At 44.5% G+C, this 23,366-nt stretch overlaps 1 protein-coding gene across 1 annotated transcript; it reads right to left on the bottom strand.

Annotated features, from left to right (window-relative positions):
• Window positions 1–11,655: 11,655 nt before the first annotated feature.
• On the bottom strand, window positions 11,656–17,598 carry LOC143788843 (protein kinase C delta type-like). Its single transcript, XM_077278754.1, has 7 exons — window positions 16,918–17,598; window positions 16,346–16,623; window positions 15,212–15,303; window positions 14,384–14,522; window positions 13,534–13,725; window positions 12,865–12,993; window positions 11,656–12,248 (listed from the first exon to the last, which is right to left on the bottom strand). Exons 1-7 carry the CDS (start codon window positions 17,540–17,542, stop codon window positions 12,069–12,071), a joined length of 1,635 nt encoding a protein of 544 aa, XP_077134869.1. The 5' UTR covers window positions 17,543–17,598; the 3' UTR covers window positions 11,656–12,068.
• Between the last annotated feature and the right edge of the window lie 5,768 nt (window positions 17,599–23,366).

The following is a 23,366-nucleotide window of genomic DNA, read 5'->3' as shown; positions in this document are numbered from 1 at the left end:
CAGTGCTGCTGGTTCAATACTGACCGAAAAAAGGACTCGTCTGGCTGCCCAAAATGTTGATGATCTAACCTTCATTAAAATGAACCAGTCATGGATTTCTAATTATTTTGCCCCACTTTCCCCTGCTGACACGTAGCTTGCCTGAAAAATGTCTTTCTTTTGGCCTCCTCTTACTGACTGCTCCAATTCCTCCATTTGCAGCTGCTGAATGTCCACCATAGGCCATTTTTTACCTCCCTAAATGGGCTGACTCCCCCCACAGGGCCGTGGTCACCACTGTTGTGAACTCTATTTTTGGGCTCCCTCTAGTGGTCACAAGCGGTACTGTGTAGTGTTGTCTTTCTGCAAGTTGGCTTCATCAGCTGGTTCATTATCCTTGGTTGGTTTCCTATTTAGCTCACCTGGATACTCAGTTCCTTGCCTGCTATCAATGTATTCAGTGCTCTTCAGATTCCTGGTGACTACCTTGCTCCCAGTCTCTCCAAGACAAGCTAAGTTTTTGTTTGTTCAGTTTCTGATTATCAGCGTTCATCATGTTTTTGTCCAGCTTGTTAAAATGTGATTTCTTACTTGCTGGTTGCTCTAGGGGACTGAGTTTCTCCCCTCACACCGTTAGTTGGTGTGGGGGTTCTTGAAATCTCAGTGTGGATATTTTGTAAGGGTTTTTTACTGACCGCATAGACCCCTTTTCTATTTTCTGCTATCTAGAATTAGTGGGCCTCTTTTGCTGAATCTGCTTTCACCCCTGTGTATGTGCCTTCCTCTTACCTCACCGTTATTATCTGTTGGGGGCTTCTATATCTTTGGGGATTATTTCTCTGGAGGCAAGAGAGGTCTTTCTTTCTCTCTAGGGGTAGTTAGTTCCTCAAGCTGGCTCGAGACGTCTAGGATTTTAGACACGTTCACCGGCTGCCTCTAGTGTGGTTGGATAGGTTCACTTTTGCGGTCAGTCCAGTTTTCCACCTCCCTAGAGCTTGTCCTATGTTTAGACACCTTGCTGGAGTAATTTGTGATCCTCAACCACTAAGGATCATAACAGTATAGCAGGCCAAAAGTGTTTTATGCATCGCAGAAGTGGGATTAAAAGAAGACCTGAGTACATTTTTTTTTTTTTTTTTTTTTTGTGCTGCAGTCTGTCTAGCTTCCTTCATCCCCTTGAACTCTGAGTGGTTTTGAGCTCAGCTGCAGACATGGATGTTCAGACTCTGACTTCTAGTGTGGATCATCTTGCTGCACGGGTGCAAAGTATTCAGGATTTTGTTATTCATAGCCCTATGTCAGAACCAAAGATACCCATTCCTGAGTTGTTTTCTGGAGATAGATCTAGGTTTCAGAATTTTAAGAATAATTGTAAGTTATTTCTATCTCTGAGACCTCGTTCCTCTGGTGATTCCGCTCAGCAAGTAAAAATTGTTATCTCCTTGTTGCGTGGTGACCCGCAGGATTGGGCTTTCTCTCTGGCGCCAGGAGATCCTGCATTGCTTAATGTGGATGCGTTTTTTCTGGCTCTTGGATTGCTTTATGAGGAGCCTAATCTTGAGAATCAGGCAGAAAAAGCGTTGCTGGCCCTCTCTCAAGGGCAGGATGAAGCAGAGGTGTATTGTCAAAAATTTCGGAAATGGTCAGTGCTTACTCAATGGAATGAGTGTGCCCTGGCTGCAAATTTCAGAGAAGGTCTTTCTGAAGCCATTAAGGATGTTATGGTGGGGTTCCCCACCCCTACAAGTCTGAGTGATTCTATGGCTTTAGCCATTCAGGTTGATCGGCGTTTGCGGGAGCGCAAATCTGCTCATCCTTTGGCAGTATTTTCTGAACAGGGACCTGAGTCTATGCAATGTGATCGAACTCTGACCAGAATTGAGCGACAAAGTCATAGACGTCAAAATGGGTTGTGCTTTTACCGTGGTGATTCTGCTCATGTTATCTCAGCATGCTCTAAACGCTTAAAAAAGGTTGCTAAACCTGTCACCATTGGTACTATACAGCCTAAATTTATTTTGTCTGTTACTTTGATTTGTTCTTTGTCGTCCTACTCGGTTATGGCCTTTGTGGATTCGGGTGCTGCCCTGAATCTGATGGATTTGTCATTTGCCAGGCGCTGTGGTTTTGTCCTGGAGCCTTTGGAATTTCCTATTCCTCTGAGGGGAATTGATGCTACGCCATTGGCTGAGAATAAACCTCAGTATTGGACGCAAATGACCATGTGCATGACTCCCGTTCATCAGGAGGTGATTCGCTTTCTTGTTCTGCATAATTTACATGATGTTGTCGTTTTGGGTCTGCCATGGCTGCAGGCTCATAATCCAGTTTTAGATTGGAAAGCTATGTCTGTGTCTAGTTGGGGTTGTCAGGGAATTCATGGCGATACTCCATTGGTGTCTATTGCTTCTTCCACTCCTTCTGTGGTCCCTGAGTTTTTGTCTGACTACCAGGATGTATTTGATGAGCCCAGGTCCAGTGTCCTGCCCAGTGGCGGACACTGACAGCTTTGGGCCCCTGTGCAAGAAATGTGTCTGGGCCCCCCTCCCTGCCCAGCATCATACCTCCCAACTTTTGAAGATGGGAAAGAGGGACCAAGCTTGTGGCGCGCAACGTGCGCCGCGGCAAATTTTAGGCCACGCCTCTGGCCACACCCATTCATAACTAGTCACACCCATATCCACGTCCCAACCACACCCATTTAGCACTGCTGATCACACTTTCATAAAGAATAATTATAAATAAAAAAATATGGCCACACAGTGCTCCATACTGTATAATGGCCACACATGATGGTCAATACTGTATAATGACCGCAGATAATGCTCCATACTGTATAATGACCGCACATGATGTTCCATACTGTATAATGGCCACACATGATGCTCCATACTGTATAATGACCGCACATGATGCTCCATACTGTATAATGACCGCACATGATGCTCTATACTGTATAATGACCGCACATGATGCTCCATACTGTATAATGACCGCACATAATGCTCCATACTGTATAATGACTGCACATGATGCTCCATACTGTATATTGACCGCACATGATGCTCCATACTGTATAATGACCGCACATGATGCTCCATACTGTATAATGACCGCACATGATGCTCCATACTGTATAATGACCGCACATGATGCTCCATACTGTATAATGACTGCACATGAGGCTCCATACTGTATAATGACCGCACATGATGCTCCATACTGTATAATGACCGCACATGATGCTCCATACTGTATAATGACTGCACATGAGGCTCCATACTGTATATACTGTGCACTGTACTATGTGCACATATATAGTGTTATATACACTGAGCACTGACCATTATAATATACTATATTATAATGTGAGTTCCTGCAGCCTGGTCAGTGCTCAGTGCACATAACACTATATATGTGCACATAGTACAAATATATATTTGATATATAATGTGGGATGTCCTGGAGCCGGGCTCAGGGTCACACAGTGCAGGGTGAGGATCACTGTGACTAAGGCTAGGGTCACATTGCGTTATGTGACCGCGTTTAACGGACTACGTTACACCGCGGCATAACGCGGTGTTAACGTAGTCCGTTAACGCCGCCATAGCCTGTAATGGTGAGCGCATCGCTAGCGCACGCCCACATTGGGCGGGCGCTAGCGATGTCGCGTCATTTGAGTGACGGACCTCGGACGCTGCTTGCAGCGTCCGCGGCGCGCCCGAGGTCCGTTCCTCGCTAGTGCAGATCGGGGATCTGCGCTAGCGGGGACGCCGAACGCGGACCCTAGAGAAGCATTGCGTTAGCGCAATTCGCTAGCGCTATGCGCTTAACGGATTGCCCTAACGCAATGTGAACCTAGCCTTATTGCTGCAGCTTCAGCTTACATGCAGATCGGGTGACGCTGGAGCCGAGACCTTATCTGTATGTAAACTTAAGGTGGTGCAATAAATCTCACAGTACAGAGAGATCCTCTACAGAAAGCAGATAAGAAAGCAGGAGTGAGATGAAGCCCGTCACATACCTCCTGCCCGGGACCCCATGGCTTTCTACTAACTTCATCTCTCCTCTCCGGCGCGCAGGTGACGTCAGATCAGCAGACACACAGGCTCCTGCTGTGTCTGCAATAGGAAGATGCCGGCCGGCACTTGTACACTGCTAATACAGTGCGGGGCCTGCACCCGTGCACCGATCTACTGCAGCAGCACAAAGCCGGGCCCCTGTATGTCCCTGCCTGCAAGGGCCCCCCTCCACCTCCGGGCCCCGGTGCGGCTGCACCGGTTGAACCGGCGGTAGGTCCGCCCCTGGTCCTGCCCCCTCATAGGGATTGTGACTGTGCTATAAATTTAATTCCTGGTAGTAAATTCCCTAAGGGACGACTTTTTAATTTGTCTATACCAGAGCATGCCGCGATGCGGAGTTATATAAAGGAGTCTTTGGAGAAGGGACATATTCGCCCATCCTCTTCCCCTCTTGGTGCAGGATTCTTTTTTGTGGCCAAGAAGGACGGTTCTTTGAGACCGTGTATAGATTATCGCCTTCTGAATAAAATCACAGTCAAATTTCAGTATCCTTTGCCACTATTGTCTGATTTGTTTGCTCGGATTAAGGGTGCCAGTTGGTTCACCAAGATAGATCTCCGTGGTGCGTATAATCTTGTGCGCATTAAGCAGGGAGATGAATGGAAAACAGCATTTAATACGCCCGAAGGCCATTTTGAGTACTTGGTGATGCCTTTTGGACTCTCTAATGCTCCTTCTGTGTTTCAGTCCTTCATGCATGACATTTTCCGAGAATATCTGGATAAATTTATGATTGTTTATCTGGATGACATTTTGGTTTTTTCTGATGATTGGGAGTCCCATGTGAAGCAGGTCAGGATGGTGTTTCAGGTCCTGCGTGCTAATGCTTTATTTGTGAAGGGCTCAAAATGCCTCTTCGGAGTACAGAAGGTCTCCTTTTTGGGTTTTATTTTTTCTCCTTCTACTGTGGAGATGGACCCAGTCAAGGTCCAGGCTATTCATGACTGGACTCAGCCCACGTCTGTTAAGAGTCTTCAGAAGTTCTTGGGTTTTGCTAATTTTTACCGTCGTTTCATCGCTAATTTTTCTAGTGTGGTTAAACCTTTGACGGATTTGACCAAGAAGGGCTCTGATGTGACTAATTGGTCTCCTGCGGCCGTGGAGGCCTTTCGGGAGCTTAAGCACCGGTTTTCTTCAGCTCCAGTCTTATGTCAGCCAGATGTCTCTCTCCCCTTCCAGGTCGAGGTTGATGCTTCCGAGATTGGAGCAGGGGTTGTTTTGTCGCAGAGAAGCTCTGAGGGCTCTGTGATGAAGCCGTGTGCTTTCTTTTCAAGAAAGTTTTCGCCTGCCGAGCGAAATTATGATGTTGGTAATCGGGAGTTGTTGGCTATGAAGTGGGCATTTGAGGAGTGGCGACATTGGCTCGAAGGAGCTAAACATCGTGTGGTGGTCCTGACTGATCACAAAAATCTGATTTACCTCGAGTCTGCCAAGCGCCTGAATCCTAGACAGGCTCGTTGTTCGTTGTTTTTCTCCCGTTTCAACTTCGTGGTCTCATACCTGCCTGGTTCGAAGAACGGGAAAGCTGATGCACTTTCTAGGAGTTTTGTGCCTGACTCTCCGGGAGTTTCTGAGCCAGCTGGTATTCTCAGAGAGGGAGTGATTTTGTCTGCCATTTCTCCAGATTTGCGACGAGTGCTGCAGAAATTTCAGGCGGATAGACCTGACCGTTGTCCACCAGAGAGACTGTTTGTTCCGGATAGATGGACCAGCAGAGTTATTTTCGAGGTTCATTCTTCGGTGTTGGCGGGTCATCCTGGGATTTTTGGTACCAGAGATTTGGTGGCTAGGTCCTTCTGGTGGCCTTCCTTGTCGCGGGATGTGCGTTCCTTTGTGCAGTCTTGTGGGATTTGTGCTCGGGCTAAGCCTTGCTGTTCTCGTGCCAGCGATTTGCTTTTGCCTTTGCCTGTCCCGAAAAGGCCTTGGACGCACATTTCCATGAATTTTATTTCAGATCTGCCAGTATCTCAGAAAATGTCTGTCATCTGGGTGGTGTGTGATCGTTTTTCCAAGATGGTCCATTTGGTGCCCTTGCCTAAGCTGCCTTCCTCCTCCGATTTGGTTCCTCTATTTTTTCAGAATGTGGTTCGCTTGCACGGCATTCCTGAAAATATTGTGTCTGATAGAGGATCCCAGTTTGTGTCCAGGTTTTGGCGAACTTTTTGTGCTAAGATGGGCATTGATTTGTCTTTTTCGTCGGCCTTCCATCCTCAGACTAATGGCCAAACCGAGCGAACTAATCAGACGTTGGAGACTTATTTGAGATGTTTTGTTTCTGCTGATCAGGATGATTGGGTAACTTTTTTGCCATTGGCCGAGTTTGCCCTTAATAATCGGGCTAGTTCTGCTACCTTGGTTTCGCCTTTTTTCTGCAATTCTGGTTTCCATCCTCGTTTTTCCTCGGGTCAGGTTGAGTCTTCTGACTGTCCTGGGGTGGATTCTGTGGTGGATAGGTTGCAGCAGATTTGGAGCCATGTGGTGGACAATCTGAAATTGTCACAGGAGAGGGCTCAGCGCTTTGCCAACTGCCACCGCGGTGTGGGTCCCCGACTTCGTGTTGGGGATTTGGTGTGGCTGTCTTCTCAGTATGTTCCTATGAAGGTTTCATCTCCTAAGTTTAAGCCTCGCTTCATCGGTCCTTATAAGATCTTGGAAATCCTTAACCCGGTGTCTTTTCGTTTGGATCTCCCGGCATCGTTTGCCATCCATAATATGTTCCATAGGTCTTTGTTGCGGAGGTATGTGGTACCTGTGGTTCCTTCTCTTGAGCATCCTGCTCCGGTGCTGGTCGAGGGCGAATTGGAGTACGTGGTGGAGAAGATTTTGGATTCTCGTATCTCTAGATGGAGACTTCAGTATCTGGTTAAGTGGAAGGGCTATGGTCAGGAGGATAATTCCTGGGTTGTCGCCTCTGATGTTCATGTGGCCGATTTGGTTCGTGCCTTCCACGCAGCTCGTCCTGATCGCCCTGGGGGTCTTGATGAGGGTTCGGTGACCCCTCCTCAAGGGGGGGGGTACTGTTGTGAACTCTATTTTTGGGCTCCCTCTAGTGGTCACAAGCGGTACTGTGTAGTGTTGTCTTTCTGCAAGTTGGCTTCATCAGCTGGTTCATTATCCTTGGTTGGTTTCCTATTTAGCTCACCTGGATACTCAGTTCCTTGCCTGCTATCAATGTATTCAGTGCTCTTCAGATTCCTGGTGACTACCTTGCTCCCAGTCTCTCCAAGATAAGCTAAGTTTTTGTTTGTTCAGTTTCTGATTATCAGCGTTCATCATGTTTTTTGTCCAGCTTGTTAAAATGTGATTTCTTACTTGCTGGTTGCTCTAGAGTACTGAGTTTCTCCCCTCACACCGTTAGTTGGTGTGGGGGTTCTTGAAATCTCAGTGTGGATATTTTGTAAGGGTTTTTACTGACCGCATAGACCCCTTTTCTATTTTCTGCTATCTAGAATTAGTGGGCCTCTTTTGCTGAATCTGCTTTCACCCCTGTGTATGTGCCTTCCTCTTACCTCACCGTTATTATCTGTTGGGGGCTTCTATATCTTTGGGGATTATTTCTCTGGAGGCAAGAGAGGTCTTTCTTTCTCTCTAGGGGTAGTTAGTTCCTCAGGCTGGCTCGAGACGTCTAGGATTTTAGACACGTTCACCGGCTGCCTCTAGTGTGGTTGGATAGGTTCAGTTTTGCGGTCAGTCCAGTTTTCCACCTCCCTAGAGCTTGTCCTATGTTTAGTCACCTTGCTGGAGTAATTTGTGATCCTCAACCACTAAGGATCATAACACACCACCTAGCGCAAGCACCCGTGCGAGTGCCGTTTGCCTGGACAGGTGGGTGTGCCCACTCTTGGGCGACGGCACTGGCACAGGGTCGCTCATAGTACAATGAAGTGTCTCTGACGGTGATGGTGCACAACCAACGTCAGACACACCGTCGTAATATGAGGGGCCCTGTGCCAGTACTGCCGCCCACGAGAGAGTGTTCCCCCCCTGGTCGAACTGTGCTCTACCACTTGCAATGCTTACCTCTCCCTGCTCCACCACAGTGTAGTCTGTGCTGATAAATCCTTCAATGGCACTGCCAATACAAATTGGTTGAAATGATAGATGATAGTTAAAATATACAGGGGCCCTGGCCTCCATTTAGACCATTTAATACTTTGCGCCAACTACCACTGTCTGCTACTCAGCAGAGGAGCCCACCCCTGTACGTAGCTATGCCACCTGTTTATTTTTGAAATTTTGTTTTGGCAAACATTTACCTCACTTTATTATTTTGGCCTACTAACTGTGTCAGCCACTCCTTACAGTTGTCCTCCACTGAAGAAAGCTATGCCGCCAGTTTACTGCTGTTACCAATTTTGAACTGCATTTAGCCTACTTTTTTATTTTAGGCCTGCTAAGTCTGTCTGTGCCACTCCTTACAATCGTCCTCCGCTGAGTGTGAGGTGAGTTTAGGTGATTTTATTTTAACGGGGGCAAACATTCAGATTGAGAAGTGGTTGTCTTAGTAGTGGACAATCCCTTTTTTAGGATGTGGAGCTTGGAAGCAGCAATTTGCTATAAAATCCCATCAGAGTCCCTCAATCAGGTTGCAAAGGCATTGATGGGATAGATAGTCAAAACTAGTAGGACCTATTAACAGTATTTTATAGTACATAACCTGTATTTTTTGAGTTTTTAGGCTTGAATAAATGCTAAGTTTTACTTTTAAAAGAAAGCCTCTATTTCCGCTGGATCGTTTCTCCCTTCATCTTTGTACACGTGCTGCTGCTCTGACTGGATCCGTGCATGGCTTCTGACAACTTCACTCTACTAATTGGTGAGCTGAGCTACAGCACTGTTTAATCTTTAACCCCTTTACCCCAAAGGGTGGTTTGCACGTTAATGACCGGGCCAATTTTTACATTTCTGACCACTGTCCCTTTATGAGGTTATAACTCGGGAACGCTTCAACGGATCGCGGTGATTCTGACATTGTTTTCTTGTGACATATTGTACTTCATGATGGTGGTAAAAGTTCTTTGATATGACTTGCGTTTATTTGTGAAAAAAATGGAAATTTTGCAACTTTTAATTTTCATGCCCTTAAATCACACAGATACAGTATGTCGCACAAAATACTTAATAAGTAACATTTCCCACATGTCTACTATACATCAGCACAATTTTGGAACCAAATTTTTTTTTGTTAGAGAGTTATAAGGGTTAAAAGTTGACCAGCGATTTCTCATTTTCACAACACCATTTTTTTTTTAGGGACCACATCACATTTGAAGTCACTTTGAGGGGTCTATATGATAGAAAATACCCAAAAGTGACACCATTCTAAAAACTGCACCCCTCAAGGTGCTCAAAACCTAGAAGGGAGAGGGGCATTTGGATTTGAGAGCGCAGAGTTTGCTGGATTTCATTTGTAGGGTGAGGAGCCTTTTCACTTTTCCAGAGTCTTTGTGTGACCAGTAACGTGGAAGCCCCCTATATTTCTGTTAACAGATGACAGACCTGAGTGGGGACTTCCTTTTTTTGTAGATTGAGTCCAAGCTTTTAATGGGAACATTTTACATAACGTTTGGGATCACATTTATCCGGTGCTCTACTCTGAGCACTTACTTTGTGAATTTCATCTATATCTCTGAGTATTGATTTACAGCTGTCAGGTCTGCACTGACACACAAGCTTGTTAGACCATGCGCTGAGCATAATGTAACAAGCTTGCTAGCCTGGTGACCCGGGTCGCCATGGCAATGATCAGGCCCTCACAGGGGCGCCGATCAGAGCGGAGAGAGAGCCTCCCTACCTTTCCCTGCCCCTTATATGTTGAGATTGATATCATTCACAGCATTTAGGGGGTTAAACTGCCGAGGGCAGTGGGGGCGCCGCTCCTGGCAGTGAGAGCTGGGGGTCAGTTTTCATGTTAGCTGAACACCTGGCAGCGAATGTGTGAAATCGCCATGACATACCCCGTACATCCAAGGTCAGAAAGGGGATAAAGCTGTGAATTTATGTTTTTTTAATTTAATATTTATCACTTTGCCTTCAATGTGTCAAATCACAGACAACTTGGCCTTGTCCTGGTCCAAAAACTGGTGTGGATTACATACCCACTCAAAAGTAGGCGTCCTGTGCAGGTTCTTGTATTCTCGGGGGCAGGACATGAACATTCCTATTGTAGACACCGAGATGTGGGGAAGAATGCTTGATGAGAAGCGGAAAACTTACATTAACCATTGAGATCACTAGAAATGTGGAGAATTTGTGTAACTTTGTGATAGAGTAGACTGGACGGTCACATCCTGTGATAGATATTATGGGTTACTGCTGAACCTGGAGCCACAGAAATATCACCCAGTTCCCAGAATATTCTCATTGCTATGTACAGTACATGTCATGATAATTCTCTGCCATGTGACGCCATACTGCGCTATTCTGTGCTGTGTATCACCAGCAGAGTCCTGCGGCTATAGTATTCCACCCGTGTAGTCAGGGACGTTACTGCCCTGCCAAGTTATTGGGCGACTGATGTAACTTTATTCTGCTTGTGATATGACAGATATACAATAGATTAGCGACTGACGGACATTAGGCCTCATGGGGAGATGGAACTGAGTGATAATGTCAGCGTTAGAGGCTGCAGGAAGATGCATAAACCCATCGTTCTAGTAACAATGCCACCTCAGTCAGTTATAGATGCGAGTCAGCTGTGTATCCAACCCACTGCCGCCTTGTAGGATGCGCTCTCCGCTCCTGAGCCCGCTCCATGCACTCACAACCAACATCCGCTGTACATATACAGCTAAATAAATTCCTCATAGCGCACGTAGTAACTGAAAACCCGGAGTTCTAGTAACAACACAACCTCATTCTCAGGAGGAAGCAATAACAACGTATAGGGAGGGCTGTAGGAAGGAGCCGGTGAGTTTACATGTTACATCGTAACTGTGCAGACTACTAGAGGCTCAAAACCTACTTATTCAGAAATTCATGTTTTATGTCACTGTGGACATCAGTGAATTCTTACAGGTGTGTGTAACGGGGTCTACCGTGCTGGAGTAACTCTTTCACTACCACCCCGTGTTTCAGGAGGTCCACTCTGCTTTGGCTGGAGTCTGAATGAAGGACGCTGGCTGGAATTGCTTGGTTACATGGGCGCATATAAAAGATCACAGCTTCTCCAAGTATTTCCAGTGTGACAACACTTTACTCACAGGACACAGAATATATCACACAGATACAAAGGGCAGGACAATTGAAAAGCGGCAGGCCAGACATACATTACAATAGCCGCAGGTGGCCAGAGCCTGCCGATATTTACTGTGGGAATTACAAAGGTGGGGGAGGTCAGAAGGGGGATATCTTGTCCCCTCTGCCCAGGGGCGCAGCCTGAGGGCTGATGCATTAGGGACATGCATCTCACATGGAACCTATTATACATACATAAAACTACACAACATATTCTGGGTGCTGGGGGGTTCCGTAACAGTGTGTAATGTAGAGGATAAGTAATAGTATATGAATGTCCTGACACTGTGCAGTGTTACCACCTTTCTATATGTCACATACTGGTGATAAATACAGAAATACACGAGATACAGGATGATGATGTTCAATAATTAATAATTTTATTTTTTTTCTCCTATCAGTATGTTTTGAGTTGTGGGAGGAAACCGGAGTACCCGGGGAAAACCCACACAGACACGGGGAGAACAAACAAACTCTGTGCAGATGGTGTCCCAGATTTCCACCCAGGAGCACCGCGCTGCTCGCCAACAGTGCTAATCACTGCGCCACCGCGCCGTCCTGTAGTCTGATGGTCCTACATCTCCAAGCAGCATGCCAGCCAGGTGAGTTATGGGGCAGCAATAGAGAATGCAGGACACTATGGTCTCTGATATGTAACAGAGTAGATGGAAGAACTCGGGGTGGGATTCCAACAGACCCCGCCTGTTTCTTCAGACCACACCCAGGTCCGCGCCTCCCTGACCCAGTAGTCAGGTATTGGGGGGGAGGGGACTACGTTATATTTCCATTGCCATTATTTCTGCGGCTTTCAATGCTCTTCCACCTGTTGCTGATATAGGAGAAACCACAGAACAGCTGCTGGTCCTCCGGGGTTATAGGTGGTTCCTGAGCTTCAATGCCAGACATCACTTGGTCCAATTCCATTTGTCTGCTGGTTTCCAAAATTGGGATCTATAGAAGAAAGACAAATCAGTCTGGTTACTTCATTAGGTATTTAATTATATCCGTCCCCTCCTGAGGGCACCTGTACAGATTGTGGATGAGCCGTGGTAGCCGAGTGCAGATTACCGCTAATCGCCATGATGCATCGTTACCTGCAGCTTGAGAACAAGTCAACTACTGGTGCTGCCTGGCAATCTGCGGTATCCACATCTGCTACAACTGCACCATAAAGCTGTGTTCACACGTTGCAACCACATTGGGTTCTTTTGTCCCAGTATCAACAAAAATGAATACTTTTGTTTTGGTTTCCCCCCTAAAATGTCGAGAGCATTATGGCGTTTTTGCAACAAAAAAAATCCACAGTGTGAACGCAGCTTAATAGATCCGAGTTAAGTGGCCTTCTGAAGAACTGGGGACAATAATTACACTTTTGAGAAATATGTTTAAAAGCCTGTCCATCCTGCCCCTTACTGTAATTCCTCCCATTTACCAGCAGGGGAGGATAAACACATTCTGGCCTACACTATGTAGGATTGTTGCTCATTATTTGAGTATTTCTTACACATATTATCACATTACACAGACGAGGAGGTGACATTATAATAAAATAACGCTGTGCACTTACAGGTGTCATTGTAAATGGTGGACGTGACCTTCCCGCCTCTAATTCCTCCCAGTTTATGGTCGAGAAGAATGGATGTCCTTTTAAATTGCTGCAAACATCCTGCCTCTTCTCTGGTGATTTACACAAGAGCTGCAAATAAATAAGAAACATTATTATATCACAAGTAATAATATAAATAATCTCAGAAAAACAGCAGTTACAGAATTATTTTCTCATTTTCTTATAGAAAGATGGATTTATTAAAACAACCATTGCTAGAAACAAATACAATAGGACAGAATAGTGCAAGATAGGATAGTACATGATAGGATATTAAAGGACAGGATAGGATAGGATAGTACAGGATAGGATAGTACAGGACAGGATAGTACAGGATAGGCCATCAGTAGTCGATCAGTCAGGGACCGATGATACCCAATAATCCTGATGATTAGCTGTGTGGAGAGGTTTTGGTGAGCGCCGCAGCCTCTTTATTGTATAAATTGGCCTGTAGATGAGAACGCTGTACATATAGGAGAGGCTGTCCTGGGGCTCCAGCATTGTCCCAAGTCCTTCTATTGGATATAGCTGAAATACCCAACAGTGGTGATGAAATGTGCGGTATATTATCAAAACTCATGACTGGTCTATCCTTCCTATGTCTCCAGGTATAAGTGTCTATTTACTCACTCTCTCTATGACGTTCCTGAGGTGAGAATCCATGGTGTATGGATAGCAAGGTTTGTCACATTTCACTGAATAGGCAAGCCTTCGTAAACACTGACCAGAGTAAAACGGGTAATATCCTGTGGCCATTTGGAAGACTATGACCCCAAAAGCGAACAGGTCGACCGTGTAATTAAAGGGCTGTAGACGATAAATCTGTGGAAACATAAGATTAGAAGAGTAAGTTAGTTTATTGTCCATCCTGGGAGAGAGAAAACTACCGTGGTCCATGTTTACTGGTAGTGTTTTTCCACACCTAAGCCCCCATACATAGAGTATTACATGTCGGCCAAAAGATCATTTCGTTGATAGCTACCTCTGAAGTTGAGAAGCCCCAGTACACATTAGACTGTTTATTTTTTATGCTTTTCTTATACAGCGCTATCTTATTCCACAGCGCTTTACATACATTATTATCACTGTCCCCATTGGAGCTCACAATCTAAATTCCCTATCAGTATGTCTTTGGAGTGTGAGAAGAAATTAGAGAACTCAGAGGAAGCCCACACAAACACGGGGAGAGCATAAAAAACTCATTGCAGATGTTGTCCTTAGTGGGATTTGAACCCAGGACACCAGTGCTGCAGTACTAACCACTGAGCCACCGTTCTTCTCTAGGCTGATCCTTCTGATATTGGCCAGTTCGGCTGACTTTAGTCTAATATGTATGGGGGCTCTTACACAGTCCATCTATTAGTTAGCGTTAGTAAATGTGGGCCGCTGTGGTGATAGATCTGTGATTCCACAAGCTCCACATTAAGTGAGAATTGCAGGTGGATAATAAAGTATGAGATATTAGTAGTCACATAGTCACCTCAGGAGCCAAATAGCCAGGAGTGCCGCAAAATTTACTGATCTTCTGAGAGCCAAATACATTCATAGCAGCAAGGCCAAAATCAGCAATCTTAGCGTGTCCATCACCGTCCAGAAGAATGTTGTCTGGTTTTAAATCCCTTAAAAAGAAAGAAAAATAGTTCTGTGAATCAGACATAGATGAGCTGTAGTGCTGGGGTTACTGTGGGGGCTTCACAGGACCACTCACTAAACACTGGGGGCAGATTCACTAATCCTATCTTGTGTAGACATATACCAGGCAGTCTGAAAACACGCCACATTCATCACAGTGGCTGTTTGACAAATTAGGAGCATCTTCAGAGACTTTTGTCTGATGTTACACCACTATTGTTTTCATTACTTACAGCCAATAATTTTAACAAAAATCTGGTTACAGTTTAGTTGCTCGTTGTGACATTGTAAGCCACATGGATTCCTATCAAACTATTCCCATTTCCAGAAAAGCCTTGACCCCTCTTCGAGTGAGCCCCAAAAAGTGTCCAAAACACTTCATGAATGTGGTACACGTCATGTTCACCAGATGTTTGGCACAAATAACACCACAATTCTGGCACATTTAACTATTTCCCATAGTAAATCTTTCCCTACGTATAAAAAAAAGAAATGGCTTATTACCGGTGAATAATCCCCCGACTGTGGAGAAACTCTATTCCACTCAAGATTTCTGCTGCAAGGAACCTAATAAGGAAGAAAAAAAATCCTATCAGCATTAATTGTTCTACTGAACCACTAATAACTATGAGGGGAGACAGCGGCCACAGAAATCACAGAGCGGCTGTTCTCTTACCTGGTCGTGCAGACATCCAGGGGGCCTCTGGAATCGATAAATGCAGTCAAATCGCCACCACTCAGATATTCCATGGCATAAAATGCATAGTCCTGTGCGAGAGGAGGGAAGATGATTGTAAATAATGCAGATTTTATCCATCCTAATAACATTTACTATGGTTCTGGGACCTCTACTGTATGTTCAGAAGACATGTCTCCTTGTCTGCACACACTGGAGAGGTGTCCAGGGTGAAAACTAAAGGTACCTTCACACGAAGCGACGCTGCAGCGATAGCGACAACGATGTCGATCGCTGCAGCGTCGCTGTTTGGTCGCTGGAGAGCTGTCACACAGACCGCTCTCCAGCGATCAACTATGCCGAGGTCCCCTGGTAACCAGGGTAAACATCGGGTAACTAAGCGCAGGGCCGCGCTTAGTAACCCGATGTTTACCCTGGTTACCAGCGTAAAATCTAAAAAAAACAAACAGTACATACTTACATTCACGTCCCCCTGCGTCCACTTCCTGACTGACTGAGCGCCGTACAGCGAGAGCAGAGCGGTGACGTCACCGCTGTGCTGCTTTCACTTTCACTTTGCGGCGCTGAGTCAGAGGAGGAAGCAGACTGCAGGGGACGCAATGTGAGTATGTGCTGTTTGTTTTTTTTACATTTTACGCTAGTAACCAGGGTAAACATCGGGTAACTAAGCGCGGCCCTGCGCTTAGTTACCCGATGTTTACCCTGGTTACCAGTGTAAAATATCGCTGGTATCGTTGCTTTTGCTTTCAAACACAACGATACACGGCGATCGGACGACCAAATAAAGTTCTGGACTTTATTCAGCGACCAGCGACATCACAGCAGGATCCTGATCGCTGCTGCGTGTCAAACGAAACGATATCGCTAGCGAGGACGCTGCAACGTCACGGATTGCTAGCGATATCGTTATAATGTCGTTTCGTGTGAAGGTACCTTAAGTCAAAATCCTCTAATGATAGCCACCAGTAATGGTGCCCAGGGAATACAGGCACACAGAGCATGCAGCAGGGCTATTCATTTGCACAGGCAAAGATTGAATTTACAATCTAATGGAAGCAACTGGACATGATGGGGAGAAAGGAGAGACTTTCTAGAAGGCGAGGAGTCTCTTACCGCTGTCTGGAAGGTCCCATATGCATGTGTGAAGAATCTGCTGTCTTCAGTGATTTCCAGGACCTCTCTCTCTAAGCGGAGGTTGTGTTTAGCGTACTCCAACAATTTCCTCTTCTTGACCATCTTGACCGCCAGCTGATGTCCGCTGGGTTGATGTGTCACCAGCATCACCCTGCCAAAACCGCCTTCTCCAAGCATCCTGGTAAAGATGAAACTCTCCAGGGAAAGACAGGCAGTCACTTGCTCTGAAGGGCTGGTGGTCTGAGCACCGATTACACCTAGAAAATAAAATAGATATAAGAACAAACAATTAATCTTACAGTCACACTCACATATAATGCTACAATAAATTGGCATTTTTTTAAAAAGCTATCATAAACTTTGAACCATGATGAACCTGGTTACCACCATGTTCTGGCTGGAGAGCCCCAAGTATAGAAGGTGGAGAGCTCTGATGTAAATGGTAAGATGTACAGGATACGATTATGTCATTAGGTTACATTTTGTAAAATAAATGAACACTGTATATAAAACATGGATGTGGCCTGTGACTAAATGACTATAGATTTTACCTTCTGGAGCTTGATCGATGGATTTGTCAGTCTCACGTCTTCTCTTTGTGGTGGTCTCAGTGTCAGATGTCCTCTTTCTCTTAAGGTGTTCTCTACAGCTTTGATTTTCAACTCTCTCATGATGTAGGTGAGAGCTCCTGATTTTAGCTGATCCGCTAAACCTTTTATCAGAGGTAACATCCTTTCCACTCTCAGATTCCACCATTCTTCCTCTCTTATTTGGGGTTCCATCTTCCTTCTCAGGAGATGAGTTCCCTCTTTTTGTCCCCTTTTTAAGGGTCTTAATCTCTGGTGGATATCCAGAAGATGTTGTACAGGGATCATCTGTTTTCTCAACAGGTACGTCCTGTACAATGTCCTGAGAAGTTTCCACAATTTTTCCTCTCTTATTTGGGGTTTCATCTTCCTTCTCAGGAGATGAGTTCCCTCTTTTTGTCCCCTTTTTAAGGGTCTTCCTCTCTGGTGGATATCCAGAAGATGTTGTACAGGGATCATCTGTTTTCTCAACAGGTACGTCCTGTACAATGTCCTGAGAAGTTTCTCCTCGCTGAGAAAAACTCTCTTCCGTGCATCTCTTTTTAGCACTCTTCTTATTCTTTTCACCACACTTCCTTTTTCGTCCCATGATAAGTTAATATCGAAAATAACGAATTTGCTAAGTGCGCAAAAGTTGTCTTCACTCTCCAACAGTTGAAGGTAAAGTAAGAAAAGTGACAACGGAATCCTTAACCTAACAGTCACCTAGTATTGTGACATCATCGCCATTGTGACATCATCAGTCTGAGTGTAAGCGATGATGTCATCAACTGCTGCAGGACTATGTTTGACATAATAACATGACCCAGTATATGAAAAGTTTTGTTTTGCAATGTAACATATTTTTATTTCTTAAGATTTTACTGATGGGCCTTAAATGTTTTGCATCTAACTGTTCAAAAAACTGTGAGCACCTAGGAATAATACAAGAACTTATGCAACAACAAATATAAAGTTTAATAAATAAATGTATCTTATGCACTAAATATGAAAATTTGCTGGACATGATCTCATTAAAAACAACATATGCACAAAGACATATTAAAATAACAATCGGAGATGGAGGAACACAGCAGTGTTACAGAATATAGTAAGGAGGGCACCAAATCCCCTAAATATAGCAGGAGAAATAATAAATTGTAACATTAGGGTGCACATAAAGATTGCAGATAGAAGAGGAAACGTGGCTTCCCAAGTACAAGAGAAATATTTCTGTGCTCCAGTATATGACACTATAACACAGGTGAAGACAAGTCAATCCTGGTGGATTCAGACCCAAATTACCCACGAGGTGAATATTTCTCTGTCTTCCCCTTCACCCTCCTATTCATCAAACTAACGTGGATTTACCAATTTGGTATTATGTCCCAGGACTCATCTAAAAATAAAGTATACCCCTTTATGGCATCCATGTTCCTTACTGGCAGAGGTCCCTTTCAGTAGGAGAATGTGCCGTGCTACACATCAAACATCACTCAGGTCTCCAAAATACTCAAAATATTAAGTAGGTGCTTTCCATGTTATGGCTGATAGGTGCAAATCTGCAGTGATGCACGTCAATGAAAATAACAAAAAATGCTTATATTTCACATTGTGCCCCCCACACCTCCATCCCACAGCCCTGTGTTGTGTAGAGGCCACAGTGACATTTCATCTACATACTGTGCACACAAGTATATAAAATCTCCACATTGTCCAGTGTCTTGTCTTTTATACCCGGTGGCATTTTGTCCACAGTGATATTAGTCATTATTATGGGGGACTTCAACTACCCTAAAATAGATTGGGGAACAGAAACCTGCAGTTCCAGCAAAGGTAATCGGTTTTTGACAACTATGAGAGACAATTACCTTTCACACCTGGTTCAGGACCCAACAAGAAGGGGGGCACTGCTAGACCTAATATTAACCAACAGGCCAGACCGCATATCAAATATAAGGGTTGGGGGTCACTTGGGTAATAGTGATCACAAAATAATAAGTTTTCATGTATCCTTTAATAAGATGTGTAGTAGAGGGGTTACAATGACACTAAACTTCAGGAGGGCAAATTTCCAATGGATGAGAGAGGATCTTGGTGCAATTAACTGGGACGATATCCAGAGACATAAAAATACACAAAGAAAATGGGAGATGTTTATTAGCATCCTGGATAGGACCTGTGCCCAGTATATACCGTATGTGAATAAACATACTAGAAATAGGAGGAAACCAATATGGCTAAATAGAGCTGTAAGGGGCGCAATAAGTGACAAAAAGAAAGCATTTAGAGAATTAAAGGAAGTAGGTAGTGATGAGGCATTAAATAAATACAAAAAATTAAATAAATTCTGTAAAAAGCTAATCAAGGCAGCAAAATTTGAGACAGAGAGACTCATTGCCAGAGAGAGTAAAAATAATCCCAAAATATTTTATAACTACATAAATAGTAAGAAACTAAAAAATGATAATGTTGGCCCCCTTAAAAATAGTCTGGGTGAAATGGTGGATGAGGATGAGGAAAAAGCCAATATGCTAATGCCTTTTTTTAATCAGTATTTACAAAAGAAAATCCCATGGCAGACAATATGATCAGTGATAACAAAAATTCCCCATTAAGTGTCACCTGCCTAACCCAGCAGGAAGTACGGCGGCGTCTAAAAATCACTAAAATTGACAAATCTCCGGGCCCGGATGGGATACACCCCCGAGTACTGCAGGAATTAAGTACAGTCATTGATAGACCATTAATTTTAATCTTTAAAGAGTCCATAATAACAGGGTCTGTACCACAGGACTGGCGTGTAGCAAATGTGGTGCCAATATTCAAAAAGGGGACAAAAACTGAACTCGGTAATTATAGGCCAGTAAGCTTAACCTCTACTGTGGGTAAAATCCTGGAGGGCATTCTAAGAGATGCTATACTGGAGTATCTGAAGAGGAATAACCTCATGACCCAGTATCAGCACGGGTTTACTAGGGACCGTTCATGTCAGACTAATTTGATCAGCTTCTATGAAGAGGTAAGTTCCGGACTGGACCAAGGGAACCCAGTAGATGTAGTGTATATGGACTTTTCAAAAGCTTTTGATGCAGTGCCACACAAAAGGTTGATACATAAAATGAGAATAATGGGGATAGGGGAAAATATGTGAAAGTGGGTTGAGAGCTGGCTCAGGGTTAGGAAACAAAGGGTGGTTATTAATGGAGCACACTCGGACTGGGTCGCGGTTAGCAGTGGGGTACCACAGGGGTCAGTATTGGGCCCTCTTCTTTTTAACATATTTATTAATGACCTTGTAGGGGGCATTCAGAGTAGAATTTCAATATTTGCAGATGACACTAAACTCTGCAGGGTAATCAATACAGGGGAGGACAATTTTATATTGCAGGATGATTATTGTAAACTAGAAGCTTGGGCTGATAAATGGCAAATGAACTTTAATGGGGATAAATGTAAGGTCATGCACTTGGGTAGAAGTAATAAGATGTATAACTATGTGCTTAATTCTAAAACTCTGGGCAAAACCGTCAATGAAAAAGACCTGGGTGTATGGGTGGATGACAAACTCATATTCAGTGGCCAGTGTCAGGCAGCTGCTACAAAGGCAAATAAAATAATGGGATGCATTAAAAGAGGCATGGATGCTCATGAGGAGAACATAATTTTACCTCTATACAAGTCACTAGTGCGACCACACTTAGAATACTGTGCACAGTTCTGGTCTCCGGTGTATAAGAAAGACATAGCTGAACTAGAGCGGGTGCAGAGAAGAGCGACCAAGGTTATTAGCGGACTGGGGGGTCTGCAATACCAAGATAGGTTATTACACTTGGGGCTGTTTAGTTTGGAAAAACGAAGACTAAGGGGTGATCTTATTTTAGTGTATAAATATATGAGGGGACAGTACAAAGACCTTTCTGATGATCTTTTTAATCATAGACCTGAGACGGACAAGGGGGCATCCTCTACGTCTGGAGGAAAGAAGGTTTAAGCATAATAACAGACGCGGATTCTTTACTGTAAGAGCAGAGCAGCACTATGGAACTCTCTGCTGTATGATGTTGTAATGAGTGATTCATTACTTAATTTTTAGAGGGGACTGGATGCCTTTCTTGAAAAGTATAATGTAACAGGGTATATACACTAGATTCCTTGATAGGGCGTTGATCCAGGGAACTAGTCTGATTGCCGTATGTGGAGTCGGGAAGGAATTTTTTTCCCCAATGTGGAGCTTACTCTTTGCCACATGTTTTTTTTTTGCCTTCCTCTGGATGAACATGTTAGGGCATGTTAGGTTAGGCTATGGGTTGAACTAGATGGACTTAAAGTCTTCATTCAGCCTTAATAACTATGTATATTATACCCTGCAGTAGACATAGGATAACGTAGTTCATGACTTTATCTCTCTATGGATGTAATGTTACTTTGCCTAGTAATAACTAAAAGCCATAAGATTCGGGAGGTGGGGACCGAGGAATGATTTGAAAAGGACTGGTATCCAGCAAAACGGATGATTTTTCATCCGTATTGTCATCCGTGTGCCAAATGTATGCCATCAAAGAGGCAAATTTAATCCGAAATACCAAATAGACTGATGTTAATGCACAGCCCTATTGAATTACATTGGTTCTTGTAAGGTCAGTTTTTTCCTTGCACAGCATCCAGGCAGAAAATACTGTGGGGTGAATGTACACATAGGCAGAGGTGTGATTTGCTTTCCTAATAGTTAATTTGTAACACTTCAGTTTTATAAAAAGAACTTTAATTCTACCCTAAATTATATTTTTGCATTATAAATAGAATGATTAATTCAATGAATATTATTATTTATTTTATATTTTCATCTAAAAACACAGAGATACAGATTCAGAAATATAAGGTATATTCCATTGTACTGTACACTGCTCAAAAGATTAAATCAGAAAAAAAATCAAACAAGCCAAAGCAATATTTACCTGCCTCATAGTGATAATCTGCAGAGTAAAAACTAGAGATGAGCAAGCATTAAACTGCTCTGATGCTCGTTACTCGAATTAAGCAATTCCTATTGCTCGGGTGCTCGTTTTGTATCGCCCTGTCAGGGCGGCGGGGTACTCGGTATCGGGTCCTTCGATTCACAGGGGGATGTCATGGTGGCTGACCCGGTCCGTAGCCCTGGGACGTCCGTTTAAAATGGAAAGGTTTTTAAAGGGATATGTTCGTGATGCCACCTGTGGTATTCGGTCAGGGTGACCGATGCTGCTTTGAGGGGTCCGCTGGGGTGATGTTATGGCAGCTAGATGGTATACCTTCCCACAGGTGAAGTATGTCCCCAGGGCTTCCCGGTGTGTAGATGGTGGATGGTGAGAGGCGCAGAGAAGAACGAGGACACAAGGTTGCAGTCTCTTTACCTTTACTGAAGACTTCAGCATCCACAGTCCAGGGCACCAGATCACAGGGCAGGCAGAGTCCAGCCGGTTTGGAGGCAAGTCCAGAGTTCCCTTGTCCAGGTGGAAATCAGTAGCCTTCCTCTAGCGCTGCAGTGTTGTAGTCCCTTACTGCTAAGCTTTTCATAAGGTCCTCACAGATGTTATAGATGTTATGTCTCTCTCTCTCTGTCCCTCGGATAGGATAGGACAAACCTGTATGACCGGTGGCTTGAGGCTTTTACAGGGACTCTTTCATGCCCCAGCCTCTCAGGGGTGCCACCTTGCCTCCTGGGTATAGGGCGGGCAGATAGCGTGAAATTAGCTGTCCTGCCGGTCTCTGGAGCAAGGCATAAAGGGTCGTTGCTCCCTCGGTGTTCCGGCTACCGGGATCCTCAGAAGGAAGCAGCCTGTGTAGGGCTGGTCTCCTTCTGGTATCCACTCCTTTGCTATGACTTCTTTCACCCTCTGTGCAATACAGTTCTCCTTCAGTGTCTGGAAGCTGCAGCTCTCAGGGCATGCACAGCTCCGTGTCCTTCTTCCTCGATCTCTGACAGGATCCCACCCCTGTCAGGGACCAACTACCTGAGCGAAGCTCAGCCAGCAACTAACTAACTTTCCCTACAGGTCACCAGTTTTACCTAAGTGTGGGGAGTGACCTAATAAATTGGAGCAGAGCTCCCCCTGGTGGCCTGGAGTGTGAAATGTGTTGCATGTTTGTGATACCTGTATGCAGTTGTCCTTCTTTGCCTCCAAACGTAACATCACCCTCCCCTAGAGGAGAATGACATTACTGCAACGACCAGGACCCTGGGGCGCTGCAGTTTCAAGTAACAAGTATAATGGAAGTCAGTTGGAAATCGTAGCATTTTTTCAGTACAACCTACAAGGAGTTCTGGGGGGCAGTAAACATGTTGAAATGGATGGAAAAAGTGCTGAATGGAAGGAGAACAACATGTTCCTGTTAACAGCATGTTCATGTTAACTCCTAGATCGCTGATAGCAACAATCGTGTCACACTTTTAC

The sequence above is a fragment of the Ranitomeya variabilis genome, chromosome 8 (assembly GCF_051348905.1).
Source record: "Ranitomeya variabilis isolate aRanVar5 chromosome 8, aRanVar5.hap1, whole genome shotgun sequence".
Taxonomy (NCBI): domain Eukaryota; kingdom Metazoa; phylum Chordata; class Amphibia; order Anura; family Dendrobatidae; genus Ranitomeya; species Ranitomeya variabilis.
The sequence above is the reverse complement of the archived record's forward strand: the minus strand, read 5'-3'. Positions and strand labels throughout refer to the sequence as shown.